General features: G+C 41.2%; 1 protein-coding gene across 1 annotated transcript in view; it reads left to right on the plus strand.

Moving 5' to 3' along the window:
- The first annotated feature begins 4,739 nt into the window (after positions 1 to 4,739).
- The window catches only part of NECAB3 (N-terminal EF-hand calcium binding protein 3), a 98,501-nt gene continuing 87,839 nt past the window's right edge, over positions 4,740 to 15,401 (plus strand). Inside the window, exon 1 of the mRNA XM_044447572.1 lies at positions 4,740 to 4,850. Coding sequence (XP_044303507.1) covers positions 4,740 to 4,850 — 111 coding nt within the window. The remainder of the gene's footprint in view (positions 4,851 to 15,401) is intronic.

Here is a 15,401-nt window from a genome sequence, read left to right on the forward strand (position 1 = left end):
GCCAATTTACCTTATATATTTTGGCTGCAATACTATATCATCTGGGAATAAGGCCAATGGAATTAGTGGCACTTAACATCTGTACAGATGCATCTAAGACTGTAAAGTCTACCTGCTTAAACAGGATCTTGAGTTTCAGAGTATGCAAAGAGTTCCTTCCATGGAATAAAGGCTAAGGAACAGCATCTTTGGATATTAGATTAGATGCTGCCAGGAAGATGAAATACTGAGGGAATGCTTCACTTTTTGATGGGAATTAAACAGAAGCAAAAACTGGCCTTTTGATGGAGATAAAGTATTTTTCCCAATATCCCCAGCTCTGACGTCAGTGATCTAAGAAGCCAATCATGACTTTATTTAGAAGCTGCTATTTCCTCCTAAAGCTGCTATTACCTCCCTAACACCAAAGTTTTGACTAGCAGAGTTTGTTTGTTTCAGCTTAGAATGTATATCAAGTAAAAAACAGATTAACTTAGTTCATAGAAGACAACTCACCATGGATTATCATGGTGACTTTATCCTGGGTTGTTAGCCACAGCTGGAGAGATATCCAGGAAAAGTTGGGAAGACTTCTGCCACTTCTTGCAGTCTTGCTAGTACCACCACAAATCTCCCTTGTATCTTCTCAGGGTCCTCCACCCTGTGCTTAGAAAAGTCAAGAAGAAAGGATACCAGAGAATGCCCCAAATACACTCCCCTGCCCTGGTCTTGTACAGGTGCACTGGAGAGACTATCTGATGCTAGGGAATTTCTATAATATCTGCCTCTCCCAGTTTTACTGCATTTACTCTCCCAGTTTTAATTGCATTACAATTTGCAAGTTTCCCCCTCCTATTTAACCATTTTACTATGAGATTTGTTTAGTTCAGAGATTTGTATGTTTAGTGATCCTGCCCACTGGTCTGTAACTAATATGTAAATATGACAGATAACAATGGAGACCAGTGAAGGGAAGCAACAGGTTTCTTTGACTTGCTGGGAAAATGAAAGTGGCTGGCAGCTGCAGGGCAGAAGCAACTTTAGGGGTGGGTGTCCTTGTTTCAGTAGAATCTGAAGCAGCATTTTAAAAAAGAGGGTTCTCTGGCAAGAGAAGTGCCAAAGGATGACAAGAGGGGAATACTAGTATGGAATACTGATATGTTTGCCTAAATAGCACACAGGTGGCCTTGTGCAAAATAGCGAGGCCCCAGGTGCAAAACCAAACAAACAAACAGTTGCAAATGCAATGCCATGTTAATAAGAGCTGCATTTGCTGATCTCATGCATGAATTGGGTGGGGGGATTTCCCTTGGGAACCAGCAACCCCCATAGGCTTATTGCTGAAAGGGTGCAGCAGGAAGCAAAGGTGCCCAGGACACATGCTGGAAGTTGGCGATGGGGAGGGGAACAAGCCATGGCTAGCCACAGAGTACTTGGCTGACTGTTGGCTAATGAGCCCGTAACCAGCCCACGTTAGGATCATTCTCAGGGTAGCTTATATACCTCTTTGATGTGCACTTCCAGGGGAGTGGTCTGCTTGCTAACACTCTAGCAGGCACTGCTGTTCTGTTTGGAATATAGGAGTGGGCTGAGGTACTGTGAGGGGACAGCTCCAAATTATTCATTTCAAGCCCCGAACGCCTACAATTTCCTCTGCCCCGCCACCCCATTGGCCAGGAGCACTTGCTAAAAGAAAGGAACAGGGGCCCTGACGGTCTCTGTTGCCTCTGACTCCCCGCATTGGTAGGACTTTGCCTACATCTGCTTCCTCTTCTGCTGCCCCTGTTGAATCTTTCAGCCTGAGGACTTTTTCTGTAGTCAGTGACCCTTCTCTCCCCTGTCCATGCATCCATTTTTACAAATAGGGGTGTCCTTAGGATTCAGGGTCCTTTAAAGATACTCAGACATGTACACAGACAGACTCCAGAGTACAAGTAAATTAGCATTAAGCATCATCCCACAGGCAACAAATGGCTTCCTTCCCAGTTTTAAATGATAAAGACATAGTTGCACTGAGTGTGGGGAAACAGGAGATTTCATCCCAGCAGCAAATCTGTCTAAATTGCAAAATTGTGTTCTTTCTTCAAAAATGCCATGTCATATTTTGCTTTGTGTTGTACTGGCAGTCTCTAACCAGCCAAAAAAGGGGGACGGGGGGAGGGGGTGCCATGCTTTCACATAAATACCTACCTGACAAAAGGGAATTTGACAGCCTTTTGGAATCATTTGTCTCCTAGCATATATTTTCAAAACAACATGCCCCAGTCAGTGCTTCTTGGCAAAAGCTGGAGCTCCTCTTCTGTAGCCAAGCCTCTGCATCCGCATGGGCCACAGTGCTTCAGGCAGATTTACTGCCATTTCCCACTGGGGTTATTGCTGGAAGTCACCTGATTGCCCCAGGAGGATGCAAATTTTGTCAGGGGTCCTTCTGCATTAATTGATATTCCCAAACCACCTGAATGTTCAGTGGTCCCTGGGGAATGGCATTGGGTGCCTGACTTGCTCTTGCTGCTGCTATTGCCATAACAAAAACAAGTGCCTGATGCTGGGGAGAAGACAAAGCAGCCACCTGGTAGGAGAAACACCCTCCAAACTTTCCTGTAACTCGTCCATATGGTTGTCCTTGTAAGAGCAGCTGAAAGTAGAACTGTGAAAAAAAGTGTTTATTAAGGTCTTGTGCTACTTGGAAAACATTTGTTTAAGCTTTTGTCTTTCTATTTCTACTTTGTTGGATAATATTTGGTAAATGTCCTTGTTTTTCAGGACAGTTCAACATGGGACAAAAGATCCCCAACTCCACTACTTCCAAGCATGTTTGAAGAATCTCAAGGTGGTTTTCAGCTAGGTTACTAATTTTGGACTTATTCCAAATGTAATTCATCTGGAACAGCTTTTCCAGCCTGGTGTTCTCTATGCAAGTTGGACCACAGCCATGCTAGATGGGAAATGCAGGGAGTAATCATCAAACACATCTGGGGGGGACCAGGTTATTGAAGAGTCTAAGAATGCTTCCAAAGGGACAGCGCCTCACCCTACTAATTATATGGCATTGTGCACATTTACTGCTTTTCAATGGTAAGGAAAAAGACAGTGGAAAAGCAGTGCTGGGTGCAAATGCAAGCTGATGTCTGGGCCCCTCCTAAAATGGCACCCCATCTATGGAATGCGCTCCCCAGAGAGGTCCGCCTGGCACCATCGTTATTTGTTTTTCGGCACCAGGCTAAGACCTTTTTATTTAAAACTTATTTTAATTGTTAAATTATTTGTATTTATAGAATTTTAAATTTTTAGCCGAGATGCACCGGGGGTTTTTAAATATTTTTTTTATTGTTATAGGGTTATTGTTTATATATTTATGTATTTGTTTCTGTTGTGAGCCACCCCGAGGCTTCGTTGCGATGGGGGCGGCATAAAAATGTTTTAAATAAATAAATAAAGAAAATCCAAGACTTAAACTGAGGTGACTGCACTATAGAAACTTCATCCAGAACAGGTGTCAGCAACATCAAGCTCTAGGATGTACCCAAAGGAGCAATTTAACATGATTGCTTGAGAATTCTCCCATGGGAAGGGCAGAAACAATTCCTTTTTCACAAGTTGTGAATAGCTGTTTAAGTACGTGAGGCCAATCCTAACCATGCTGTATGAGCTTTAGAATATCTTGAGAACATGTCCCCAAATGATAGGGCCAATCTGTTTTGAGAATAGCCTCCTGTTCCTCTGCCGTGGCAATTGTTTATTTCTGTTGCAATCTGTCTGTTTCTGTTGAGAAGTGCTTCTTTTTCTAGTGTGAGACAATGGGAGGGAAACAAGGAGCTTGTTCACACTCTAAGAACATTTTGTGCAGAATACCACAGAGAAACCAAGAGTTCATCAGAATACACTGAAGCTCAGGCTCTGAACCTGAGCAAGTGCTCCCTGCAATATTGACTCAGCACTCTGACTATATACAGCACAGAATGCCTTATTTCTGGCAGTAGAACGTGGAAGGCCTTGCACATGTGCAGGCATCCCATAGGCTGGGTATGCAGAAAACGTGCTGCCCTGCTCTAGGGTTCATCCAGATGGGCAAGCAGAGTTGCACTCTGCAAATAGCCAGGCCAGGCATGTTACCTGGAAGCCTTATATCATGGCCCAACCATCCAAGACATCCTTGCCATTCCAAGACTTCTGGATTGTTTTCCCCTCCCCTCCCCTTTCCTTCTGGTATCCTTTCCAGAGATATAAACACTGTCCCCCTTCAGCTTTGCTTCTACCCAGCTCCTTCAGCCTTCTCCCAAGCAGTTCTCCTTCTAGAAACTTTTATCGTCCTGGGAGTCATCTTCTGAACCCTCTCCTGCATGCCTGTGTACCCGCTGGTGCGAATGGAGTGGGAGATTTGTGCCCTTCTGCTTAGAGCAACAGAGCCTGCCACCCTTGAAGTAAATGCTCCCGTCTGAAGAGGAATCTCTTGCTGAGTCTGCTGCTCCGTGCTGATGACGAGACTCGAAGAAGCAGACCTGCCCATCAAAGAGCCTGCCCAATCGGCGCAGCCTAGAGGAGGGGATTTAGACACACACTGAAAGTTGCCTGGAGGCTGGCAAGAGCTTCTCTTCAGTATACAGTAGTTGCTGTTCCCAACTACTGCAGAGCAGCCTCGGTCACTGTCAGTCACTAAATCCTGAGCTTCCAGTGTGGCAGGCAATTTGGCAGGCAGGGGATCTGGGGGAATTGCCTTCCAGGGACTGTGAAAGACGAGCCTGACAATCCTTAGTGAGAAGATGATGGCATGCACAGAGATGCTGACAATGTGCTTGCTGTCTGCCAAGCATGCTTACAAATCCACAGAGAGCCTGCAGAACTATGGCAAGGGACTGGCCATCTTCCATGATGTAAGTAGCTACACGGTGCATGCTTCCCCTTTAGGTGGAATAAGGGCAGTCTGGAATAGTCAGCAGAGAAGTAGCATATATATTTAAATCATACATCATTCCACCCCGCTCCCCACAGGTCCTCTTTGGTTCCCATTTCAAGGTTTCTGAATGTCACGATTGGCTGGGTACAAGGCACCCTCGATGGTGTACACAGAGGTCTGGTTTACTAAGTTCCAGGAGGAGAGGCAAATGTAGGTCTTTGTGATGCTGCACAGAAACTCTGAATGCTGCACTTTTGCAGAGAAATGTGTATAGGTGTACATATAGAAAATGTCTTTGAGAGGGGGAGATATTATTTCATTGTAGGATGTTGAAACGGTCTGGAATTGCTGGGTTCATTCATGTCCCACCTCTACAAACAGATGATGTGGTCTAGGACAAATTGTGGTTATCAGTGGGTTTCCCAGCTCTGCAATGGGAAAGAAAGTATGCAGCATCTTAGACCAGTATGCTGGTAACATTTTGGTTCCTTTTGTTGTCCCTCACCATCTTGCCACTACTTTTTGTGTGTTTCTTCTGCTGGAATCCTAAGCTTGTTTTTGCTTGTTTGCTTCTTTTTAATCTACAGTTATAGGAATGTGAAGTATCTGAATGTAGCTTCTACTAAAAAAAAAAATCAGTAGTTGAAATGATAAAGTGTCCAGATGAATAGCCAAGTGGCTAAAAGAGGGCATGCTGATGAATGTTTGTGTTTAAAATGAGCCAATAATGAAAGATTGTACAGAAGAGGTTTAAACTGAGATTTCACATGACATTATTTCTACCGGAGCAATCACATTCATTTGCTGCTGTAGCAAAAATAGTAGACAATCTTGTGGCACCTTAAAGATTAATACTTTTGTGGACAAGAATCAACTTCAGTGTAATGATTTGCATGTCCTTAATGAGGGCCAGATTTTCAGGAGAAAAATAGAAAGCAGGACACTGCGTGGTCTCTACCTGTTCACACAATTATCAGTAGCAATGTGTGTGGGGGGATGTACTATAGGAGTTGAATCATATGTGAGGACAATCGGAAGGAAGAATTAATGAAATGGAATTTTTTGAGAAGTAAGCAATGGTGCCTTTAAGAGCTGGAGTTTGGGGCAAATGTCTAGCGACCCCAGTGGACCCCAGAACACAGTGGAACTGGTTTTCCATATTTTGAAGTAACTGAATTAATGCATGGTAGCTTTTCAAGGCAGAGAACTTAACACCATTAAGTACTGCATCTAAAATGACCTAAGTGTACCACTGAAATTGAGGTCCATTTCCAACTTCACTCCTCCCTGGAAGTTGATTGTCCCATAAGAGCCATGCTGCCGCATGAGTCCCCAGCTCACAGGCTACACTTTTCCTGCCAGTTGATTACCTGCACGAACTGTTACTGTGACAGTGGATAAGGGTTGCATGGCACCTAGAAAACAGGATTACTGCCACTGATATGCTTTATTCATTATATTTGCATACTAGCTTTCAGCATAAAAAAGAGGCCAATATTTCATTTTCAATAAAAAGGTACATGCTAAAAAACAAAAATCAAACAACTGGAAGCTATTAAGTAATATTAATACAGATCTGTATGTGCTCGTACACTCAGAATCAAATTCTCCCTATGGAGGGTGAAATGGAATTATTTTGAAAGTCCAGATAATGTTAATATGAATAGGTCATTTTTGGAGGAAGAAAAAATGTAGGGTGCATTTGTCATCTAGGCAGGATGAGAGAGAGAGAGAGAGAGAGAGAGAGAGAGAGAGAGAGAGAGAGAGAGAACTTTATTGATTGGATAACATTGTTCCTAACAATGTAGCAAGGTCATTATGCTTTGCTTTGCCTTTTAGTACTGCAAGGTATTTCTAAACCAGGTAAACGCACAGAAAAACCTCAGAAGTTATTGTTTGACACATTTTAAAGTGCATGGAAGATGGAAAGCAACTGTACTCCCCATCCCAGCAGCCCCAGTGTCTCCCTGAGCTGCACATATTGAATGGGAGGGTTGAAGGTCTGAATGCATTTAAAATTGTCCTTATAATCTGATTGGGCAGGAGTCCAAACAGTGTGGAGGACTCAGTGTGTTCTGAATATGCAACATTCTCCCTTCAGTTTTTCTCAGCCAACATGCAAAGGTTGGGGTGAAGTGGAAGTGAAGATGGGAATGAGGATGGCTACAACCCATATGTTGTCATGCACAAGCAGGTGTGCATAGATGCCCTTCCTCCTGAATACTCCCCGTTTCGCCTTTTCCTCAACAACCTCTTACTGGCCAGGTAATAGATTGTTGAGTATGACATGCAAACTTGAGGCACTGGATCGCCTAGGGACTTAACAACCCAATATTTAGCCCAAGGATTGTGCTATTTTAATGTTTAATTGATTTTGAGTGGGGTTTTAGTATATTAATCATCGGATACTGTGAGGTTTGTTTTATTCTACTTATTTATTGTAAGCCGTCCTGAGACATTTGTAGGGGACAGGATAGAAAAGGTTTTAATAAATAAATAAATAAAATTATGTTTGAGAAGATTCCATGTGCCAGACAATCCTGTTTCCAGGGCTGTCAGAGGACCCTTCTCTATTTGAAGGTGTCCTCTATTTGTAAGCCTGCCCAGTCCAAGTCCAGTTCATAAGAACCCAGTAGGATGAAAGCTTTGCAGTTGCTCACCAGTAGTCAGCATTTGAACAGCAGATCAACCGGGTAGTCACACAGGCCACCTGGTCATAGTGAAACACATTGCATTTCTGTTTGATATATATATAGTTATGCAAATAATGCTCTCTTGGGCTATGCATTCCTCTTTTTGGAGATGCATAAGTGGCCACCCCATCTTTGCACATGTGGGGGAATTATTTCTGAGGGGGATTAATGTGCCCTTCTGAAACAAAATCATGATACAACAGGATAGACCTTTAGCAAGTTACGTCTGAGTCAGACAAATGTCACTTTTATAATCCGAACAAAATGTAAAAGAAAAGGAGGCTTGAAAGTGCAAATTACTACCATCCCCCAACTTCCCTTGCAGTGATATTGAAAAAAACAACAATTGTCATATGGGAAACACTTGAAAACATATTTGCTTTTAATTTACAAAATTTAGCACTGTTTGGCAAGTGTCACCCAGCCTTATGCACACAGTATGTCTCATAAAGTTAAGGATGGAAAACAATTCTATATAAAGGCTGAATATGTGTAAGTTTACAATTCCATGTTCACTAGTGCATCTCATTGAATGAAATGAAATTCATTTCTAAGTAAATGTGCACAGAACTACACTGCTAACTATTGAATGTTTCAGGCAGCTCTGAACAGCTCCATGTGTGGACACAAGGAAGAAACCCACTGATACATTTAAGCAATCAAATCAGCCTCTTGTGTTTGATGATTTCTTTGCTTATTTGCTACAATACAGGCAGTAGCTTGAAGCTCTGTGGCTGCCTGCACAAAAGCAAAGCTCATAAAAATTTAAGGAGTCGGATATTTCAGCCTAGTTGTGCCAGTGTTGTGATGGAAAACCAGCCTTATTCTAGGATAGATCACTTTTGGAAATTGGTAATATAGTTAAGCTTACCAATCAAGCATCCATTACTACAAAGGTATGTTATCAAAACATGTTCCTTATAAATTATTTCTGCCTGGAGAAAATGGGATACAGTATTTTTTTTCTTGGAAATGGCTTGGAAGGCTTATTCAGTAGAAGTAAAGAAAGAACAGTTGGACAGCAATTAATGATTTTACTTGTGATGATGGCAATAAATCTTGGATACATCTATTGGAAAATATGGATTTTTTTCTGACAAAAGTTTCCCCTTTAAAGGAGAATCTCCTTCTTAAAAGGTACAGAGTCATCTAAGTGTTTGGGATCTAGAAGGTTGCCAATTTTTGACTTAAAATAAGAAGGTAGGGTGACCATTTATGCATTGCAAAAAAAAAAAAAAAATCCATACATGCACAAAAAGAGGACTGAAGCATACACAAATTAGCACTGGCATTTGCTAATTTAGAAACAATAATTATAATTTAAATAGAAATACAGTCTTGCCATGGTGTAGGAGACCATGAAAAAGTACTCTATATGCCTTGCTCAGCTTCCTGTTGTGGATGGTGGATGTTGTGGATGGACAACTTTAAGGCCCAACTCTCTTAGGATTCTTTAGGAAGTGTTTAGTGAATTGTTTAATGTGAATATAATATTGCTATTATTTAAAATATTGTTATTATTGTTATTATAATATTGTTATTATTGGTGTTACATATTGTTAACTTACCTATTGGCATGTCTTGGGCTTATTTAAAACATTGAAATGAACCATTCATGAATTCTATACTATTATAACTATAATAATTGCATTTCTTTGCTTTCATAGACCTCTTTGAGCACAATGTATTGCAGAAAATAGAGTATACAGATAAGAGTATTGTGACTTTATCTTAAAACCGGACATAGACAGGACACCGATTCCAACAGAGGTCACTTTCATATAGAGACTGCACACTGGTGGATCTTCAGATAGAAGAATATTCTCTGTCATTAGGACACCTCACTACCCTGCCTTTCAATCACAGCTCATGCTATGATAAGTGAGCTTTTTAAAAAGTGTGCCTGGAGGAGCATGTTTTCTTCTGAAAGAAAAGCAGCTCCCCCATCTGAGAAGTTCTTATCCAGATTAAGCTGTGCGTCAGCAGTGAATTGCCCTCTGTTCAGCTGTGCTACTTGCTGTTGGTGGTGTGGTTTGCATTGTTGGGGCATATCGTAGAACTGGGGAGGAAATCTTTCCAGCAGGAAGTCACCTTTGGGGCTCGCTTGGAATTTGGGTCCTACACTGCACCTGCTTTTTCTTCCAAATAAAAGTAGTTGAGGTAAGTACACTCGCTTGGCTCAGCAAGTGGTAAAGAAAAGGAGTAGAGGAGAAAAGAAATTCTGCAGGAAATGTGGCTTCAGAAGCTATTAGATGGTACCAGAGCACATCAGCTTGGCTCAGGCATAGTTAATGAAGCCTGTACAATGAAAGCATTCTGCTTTGTAGCAATTAATCAGTCTGCATAATTATCTTGCTAATTAGCCCTGAACATCTTGAATTTTGGCTAATATCCCTGCCATGATGCAAGTTATACTTGTTACTTAACCAGTTGGAGCTGCAAGGGGAGTAAGTCAATATTTTGGATTAAATGTTGGGGACAGAGTGTGACTGTGTGTTTACATATGCACACAAGCACTCAAGTTTAATAAATCTGAGGTTAAGGTTTTAATGGGGGAAGTGCATTAGATGTGTTGTAGAAATGATAAATAATATTTATATATAGTTAATTAGCAAGCTCTATTAGCAAACTAGAATATATAATTAGCAAGCCTCAGTACCTATGTTCTGTATCCTCATCAATAAGCACTGATTAAGGATCCAGAGAGTGCAACACTTCCCAGCCTCCCAGATATATTTGTGAAGTTATAAACACATGATAGTTAATCAGTTCTACAAGTTCATGGCATAGTTAAAGGACAAACATGAAGTGCTGCCTGCTGGTCCTTGCATAGTTAAAATGCTAAAATATTTACATACAGCTTGTTTGATCTGTTCTAATGATGCAGCATATTCCTACTACACAGTACAGTTAAGATGCAGATGTTTTTATAGTTGAACTCAGTTTAAGGGTCACCTCCAATAACGTGGTACCAAGTGGTGCTTCATTGTTTCAAAAACCTACAAAACTTATATTGCTCAACAGCCAAAGCTCTCCAGATGGTTTACAAAGATTCAATTTGATAGGAGGCAACACTGAGATAAAAGAAATCATCTCTATTCTTATGACTTCATAATTGTTATACATCCATTTGTATATATGGTGCACAGTAAGTTCCATAAACCAAAGGGCTTAACAATCTGAAAGATACATGGGGTAACAGCAAAAGGGGAAATATTGGCTACTCTGCCCAAGGCCTTTGTTGTACACTCTTCCCTACTCACAGTTGTTTATGTGTTTAGTAGGTTATGTTGTGGCACTCCAGATTCACTCCTGGAATCTAACCTAGCACTTTTGGTATGGCTTTTCTTCTTCTTTTTTTCTTTTTTGCCTTTGCCTTTGGTTGTGGTTTCATTTTCATTTTCCAGCAAGAAAAATGTGGCTTCTAACGATAAAAGCAAAAGAAAGCCGAATATGCTCCTCTGTGTTTGCACTGTTCTGCACTGTTGTGCACCACAGCGCTACCAAAGGTTTATTACCTAAAATACCTGGCAAGGCAATGCCTTTTGTGCAGTACTCAGATCTCAGCCAAATAACCACCTCTTGTTGAAAAGCTTTATGCAGTTCTTTCAATTGCTCATACTTTGGCTTAGCTGCAAAAGCTTGGTCCAAAGACTTCCTGTAAAAGATGATTTTCTAGGAGAATTAAGGAAGGCTATTGCATCGAGCCATTCTGGGAAGCAGTTCCAGGCCGAAGGAGAGCAAGGGAGAGAAAAGGTGAAATCATTTCAGGTACTAGGAACTCTTTGGCTAACTTAGGATGATGAAGAAGTTGTACACATAGGATATGCCAGGATATAAGGGTGGTTAGAGAAGGGAAGGGAAGGGAAGGCCATGGGGTGGCTTAAGATAAGGACAAGGAGCTCCTAAAGGGCTCCAGAAGTGGACCAGAAACCAGTGAAAGGTTTTAGGGAGTGTGCGGAATGACAAGAGGAGGGAATGATTGGCTGGCCAAATGCCAGATAGACAAGGGAGCTGAAGATCCTAGTGCCCAAGATGAGAGAGGACATGGCCCAGAGCCTTTGCAAAGCCACTAAGAGGCTGGGTAAAATGTCCAAGCTGAGTATAGAGAAGTGAAGGTGAAAACTGCAGACTCTGATGCCTTCCCCAGCTTCTGCCTCTTTTGTTTCTTGGTGATGGGAACAGGTGGTTTGGTCTAGATTACCCATAATTGAAGTATAAACAGCAGTGAGGGATAATAGGAATTGTAGTCCAAAACCATTTGTGGAGGGCCACAAATTGCCCACTTCTAACCTGGAATAAACAGTATTGTTATGATTAGATTGCATCCATATTCTCATCTTTCTTCCTCTTGCAAGGGGCCAAGCTGACTTACAAAGCTCTTCTTCTTTCCATTTTATCTCAACACACTAATTCTGTAAGGTAGGCTAGGCTGAGTCAGCTGCCCTGGTCCAAAGTCACCCAGTTAGCTTCTTGGCTGAGTGGGGAGTAGAACATAGGTCTCTTGCATTCCAGTTCAACACTTTTTAACCATTATACTGTAGCGAAGTCTGGAGAATTTGAAAGCTTACTTTCTATTTTGCAACATTCTGGAAGTTCCTAATCAACGTATTGAGCTATTGTAGCACTTGGATTTTTTAAATAGATCAATACGGATTTTTGAAAATATTAAGCATGATATTAAAATGGGATCCAAAGACTAAATGGAAAGTAGTAGCTAGTCACATTCTCCAGTAGTAAGTTAGGTTCATAATGTTGCAGATGGCAATTTGGTTCTTCGGTGACTTTAACTCTCCAAGTAAAGCAAATTAACCAACTGCCAATCCAAAGAGGACTCCAGTATCTTCAAGAACTTCATAGAATAGAGAATTCTACCAGGTGTGCATTCTCTGATCATTGCATTACTGCAATGAAAGAAAGGCATCCTTTAAAATTCTCCTTCCTTTATACAGTAGTTGGAAGTACAAGTCCATTCCGGGCCAGAAGTCTTGTTGGGAGGCAATGAGACTTGCCGAGTGACTCACCTGCAAGATAATTCAGCTTTGCTTCTTCCTTAGTGGTCCCTCTCTTTCTGACCCTACTTGACTCAGCCTCCTCCACAGCCGCCTTCTGTGATTTCTGCAGTTGGGGGCATAATGCTGCTTGTGTGTCCAGATGCATCCCTTGATGTGTTTGTGCTTCTTTGTGGAGAGCAGTGAGCACGGCAAACAAAAACACAGCCTTGGTGGCAGGTGTTACTGCTAAGCAGCAGGAAGCTTTAGCGAAGGCAGCAGGGCTGTCAGGGGACAACGGGACCAGCAAAGAGGTCTGTATTATTCAAACCTGATCTACATTGCGCTTGCAGCGGCACCATGGCTGAGTGCGAAATACTGAAAGCTGAAAGGATGGTAATGAAACAGGATGCCAAACTGCCTATGGGGCAGAACTCCTGCGCCCGTAATAATTGCGCAGAAGAGGCATTTTGTTGTGGTTGCATCAGATTTTACTTTCATTTTTCACTAGAATGCAAACTTTACACCCTCCACCCGCTGCCTTGCTCCTTGTACCCTGCACACTGTTCTTCTTCCATCCCCTTTATGTTTCCCTTTTATTTCTTCATATCATCCTGTATTCAAGGAATAGAAGTTTGTGTGTAGAAATTAAACCATTAAGCAAAATGTGGATACATAAATAATTACAGAGCACTTTCTACGTGAGGCATTTATTATGTACTTGCATTCATGGCTGTTTATCAGTTCTTTTAATGACTGCATAACCCTCCAGTTTTGTTTCAATTTTTAAATAACACTTTCAGTTATTTTTTAAGAGTAAGAGGAAATGCAGTGTTACGTTAAAGCAAAAGAAAAGCCTTTTTCCACATATGCATTTGCACTATTTCACTATACCGCAGTTTCACCTAGAGGTTACATAGCAGAAAAGCAGAGGAAGGACATACTTTTCATGGAGTACTTGGATCTCAGTTATGTAATGGAACTAAAAATAGATATAGCAGATTACCAAACTCATGTAGAAAAGACCTTAGTATCATATATGTCTCCCTGCAGGCCTGCACTAGGAAAATGGAACAAAACAAAAAGTAAAACAAAATAAAAATTAACAGGTATCACTTCTTCCAACTTCTTATGCCGCCCCCCCCCAACCCAAAAAAACCAGGTCTGTTAAAGGTTCCTCTTCTTCACAGTTGTTAAAGTCATGGTTAACCATTTACTCAGGTAGTGCTACATAGGCTTACTGAAATTCTTCAAAAATCCAGTGATAAACTGTACATTTCAGGCATCAAGTCCAAACGGCAGTTCACAAGCCAGTTATTCCAAAACATCCCCACAGGATCTCAGGAGTTCTCATGTATTGCTGTTTCAGTCCTGTGTTTCATTTCAGTGATGCTCATATTGACAGGCAGTGTGGTGTAGTGGTTAGAACATAAGGCCAGATCTGGGGAGACCAGGGCTGTCCTCTCAGCCGGAAAAATTCACAGGACCACTATTTTTTCAGTCTACATCCACCTTCTGTCAAGACTGTCATCCTTTTAGTGCTAAGTTAAGACTTTGCTCTAATTCGAGATATCTGACAGCATTTTTATTGTTGTTTTAAGTTGTTTTTTTATGGGAAGGGACATTATGTTTTTGTTTTATTTCATATTTTAAGATTGTAATCTTTTGTAAACCACCCACAGAGCTTTTGCTTTTGTATAGAAATGTAATCAAAAATAACAATAATAATGCACAAAATTTAGATGCCTGAATTTTAATTTTATTTTTTGGTCATGTCATTTTCATATCAGAATTGCTTTTTATTCTTATCTGCTAAGGCAGTTCTAAAATCTTTTACTCCACCCATCCAGAAATAACATCATAATAACCGTTTTAATTGCTGCTTTTCAGCACTTGGTGAAAAAAAGAAAAAAAGAAAAAATGCCAAATTTATTGTGGGATACCTGCACTGCCTTATTCTATGTACAATTACCCCACACTGGTTTAATAAAGTCCATTGGAGAAAACAAAATCAGAAAGAAGAAAGGGATATATTGCTGTTGTAATGGAGACAGCCTGGAAACCTAAAGATGGTAACATCTCCACAATCTACTGAACAGTTCCAACCTTTTAAAAAGTCTTGTGTGCTAAATGTCACTGAAATCTGACGCCAAACACATAAAACAAAACTTGCTTTTCCCACACATACCTAAGAGGCTGATATCTTTTGAAAATCATCCACGATTCTCACCCTGTCGTGGTGAAAATGATCCCTAAGGGAAGTGCTGTGCCAACACACTCAGCTTGGAACATTTTGCCTCGCTGTAGTTGTGTCAGCTCTGCTCATGGCAATTTTGCTGGTACCCTGAGCAGAAGCATTGCAGAGGCGAGGGGAACAAATGTACTGGTGCAAGGATCTGCCTTTATCAAATTGCTGTTCTGATCATCCGAACATCTTAAGGTCAGCCGTCAGATGGCTCCCGAGTTTGCTTTGTAGTTCTGAAAAACCCGAGTCTTTTACAAGAAAAATGTGAAAGGTGCCATCAGACTGAATGTACTGCTGCTCTCTTTGAATGCTTTCAGGTTTTTGAACTGTTCAGTATGTTGAAACTGAGACGGCAGGCTGAAAATAATCACGCAAAGAAGGATCTTGCAAGAATAGAGAATGGAAAGGCAATAAACAGTTGCTCTGTAGAAGTTGCAGCTGTGTGTGTGTGTGTGTGTGTGTGTGTGTGTGTGTGTGTGTGAAAAGATCTCTGTGAAGGACCCTCAGGTGCACATTCTGTGATTCTGCTTGCAAGCAGAGAAGTAGATATACTGAGCACAGAATTTAGCATCCTGAAATTATTGGCTTTCACTAAAAAA

The sequence above is a fragment of the Varanus komodoensis genome, unplaced genomic scaffold, assembly GCF_004798865.1.
Source record: "Varanus komodoensis strain SLA01 unplaced genomic scaffold, ASM479886v1 scaffold52, whole genome shotgun sequence".
NCBI classification, from domain to species: Eukaryota; Metazoa; Chordata; class Lepidosauria; order Squamata; family Varanidae; genus Varanus; species Varanus komodoensis.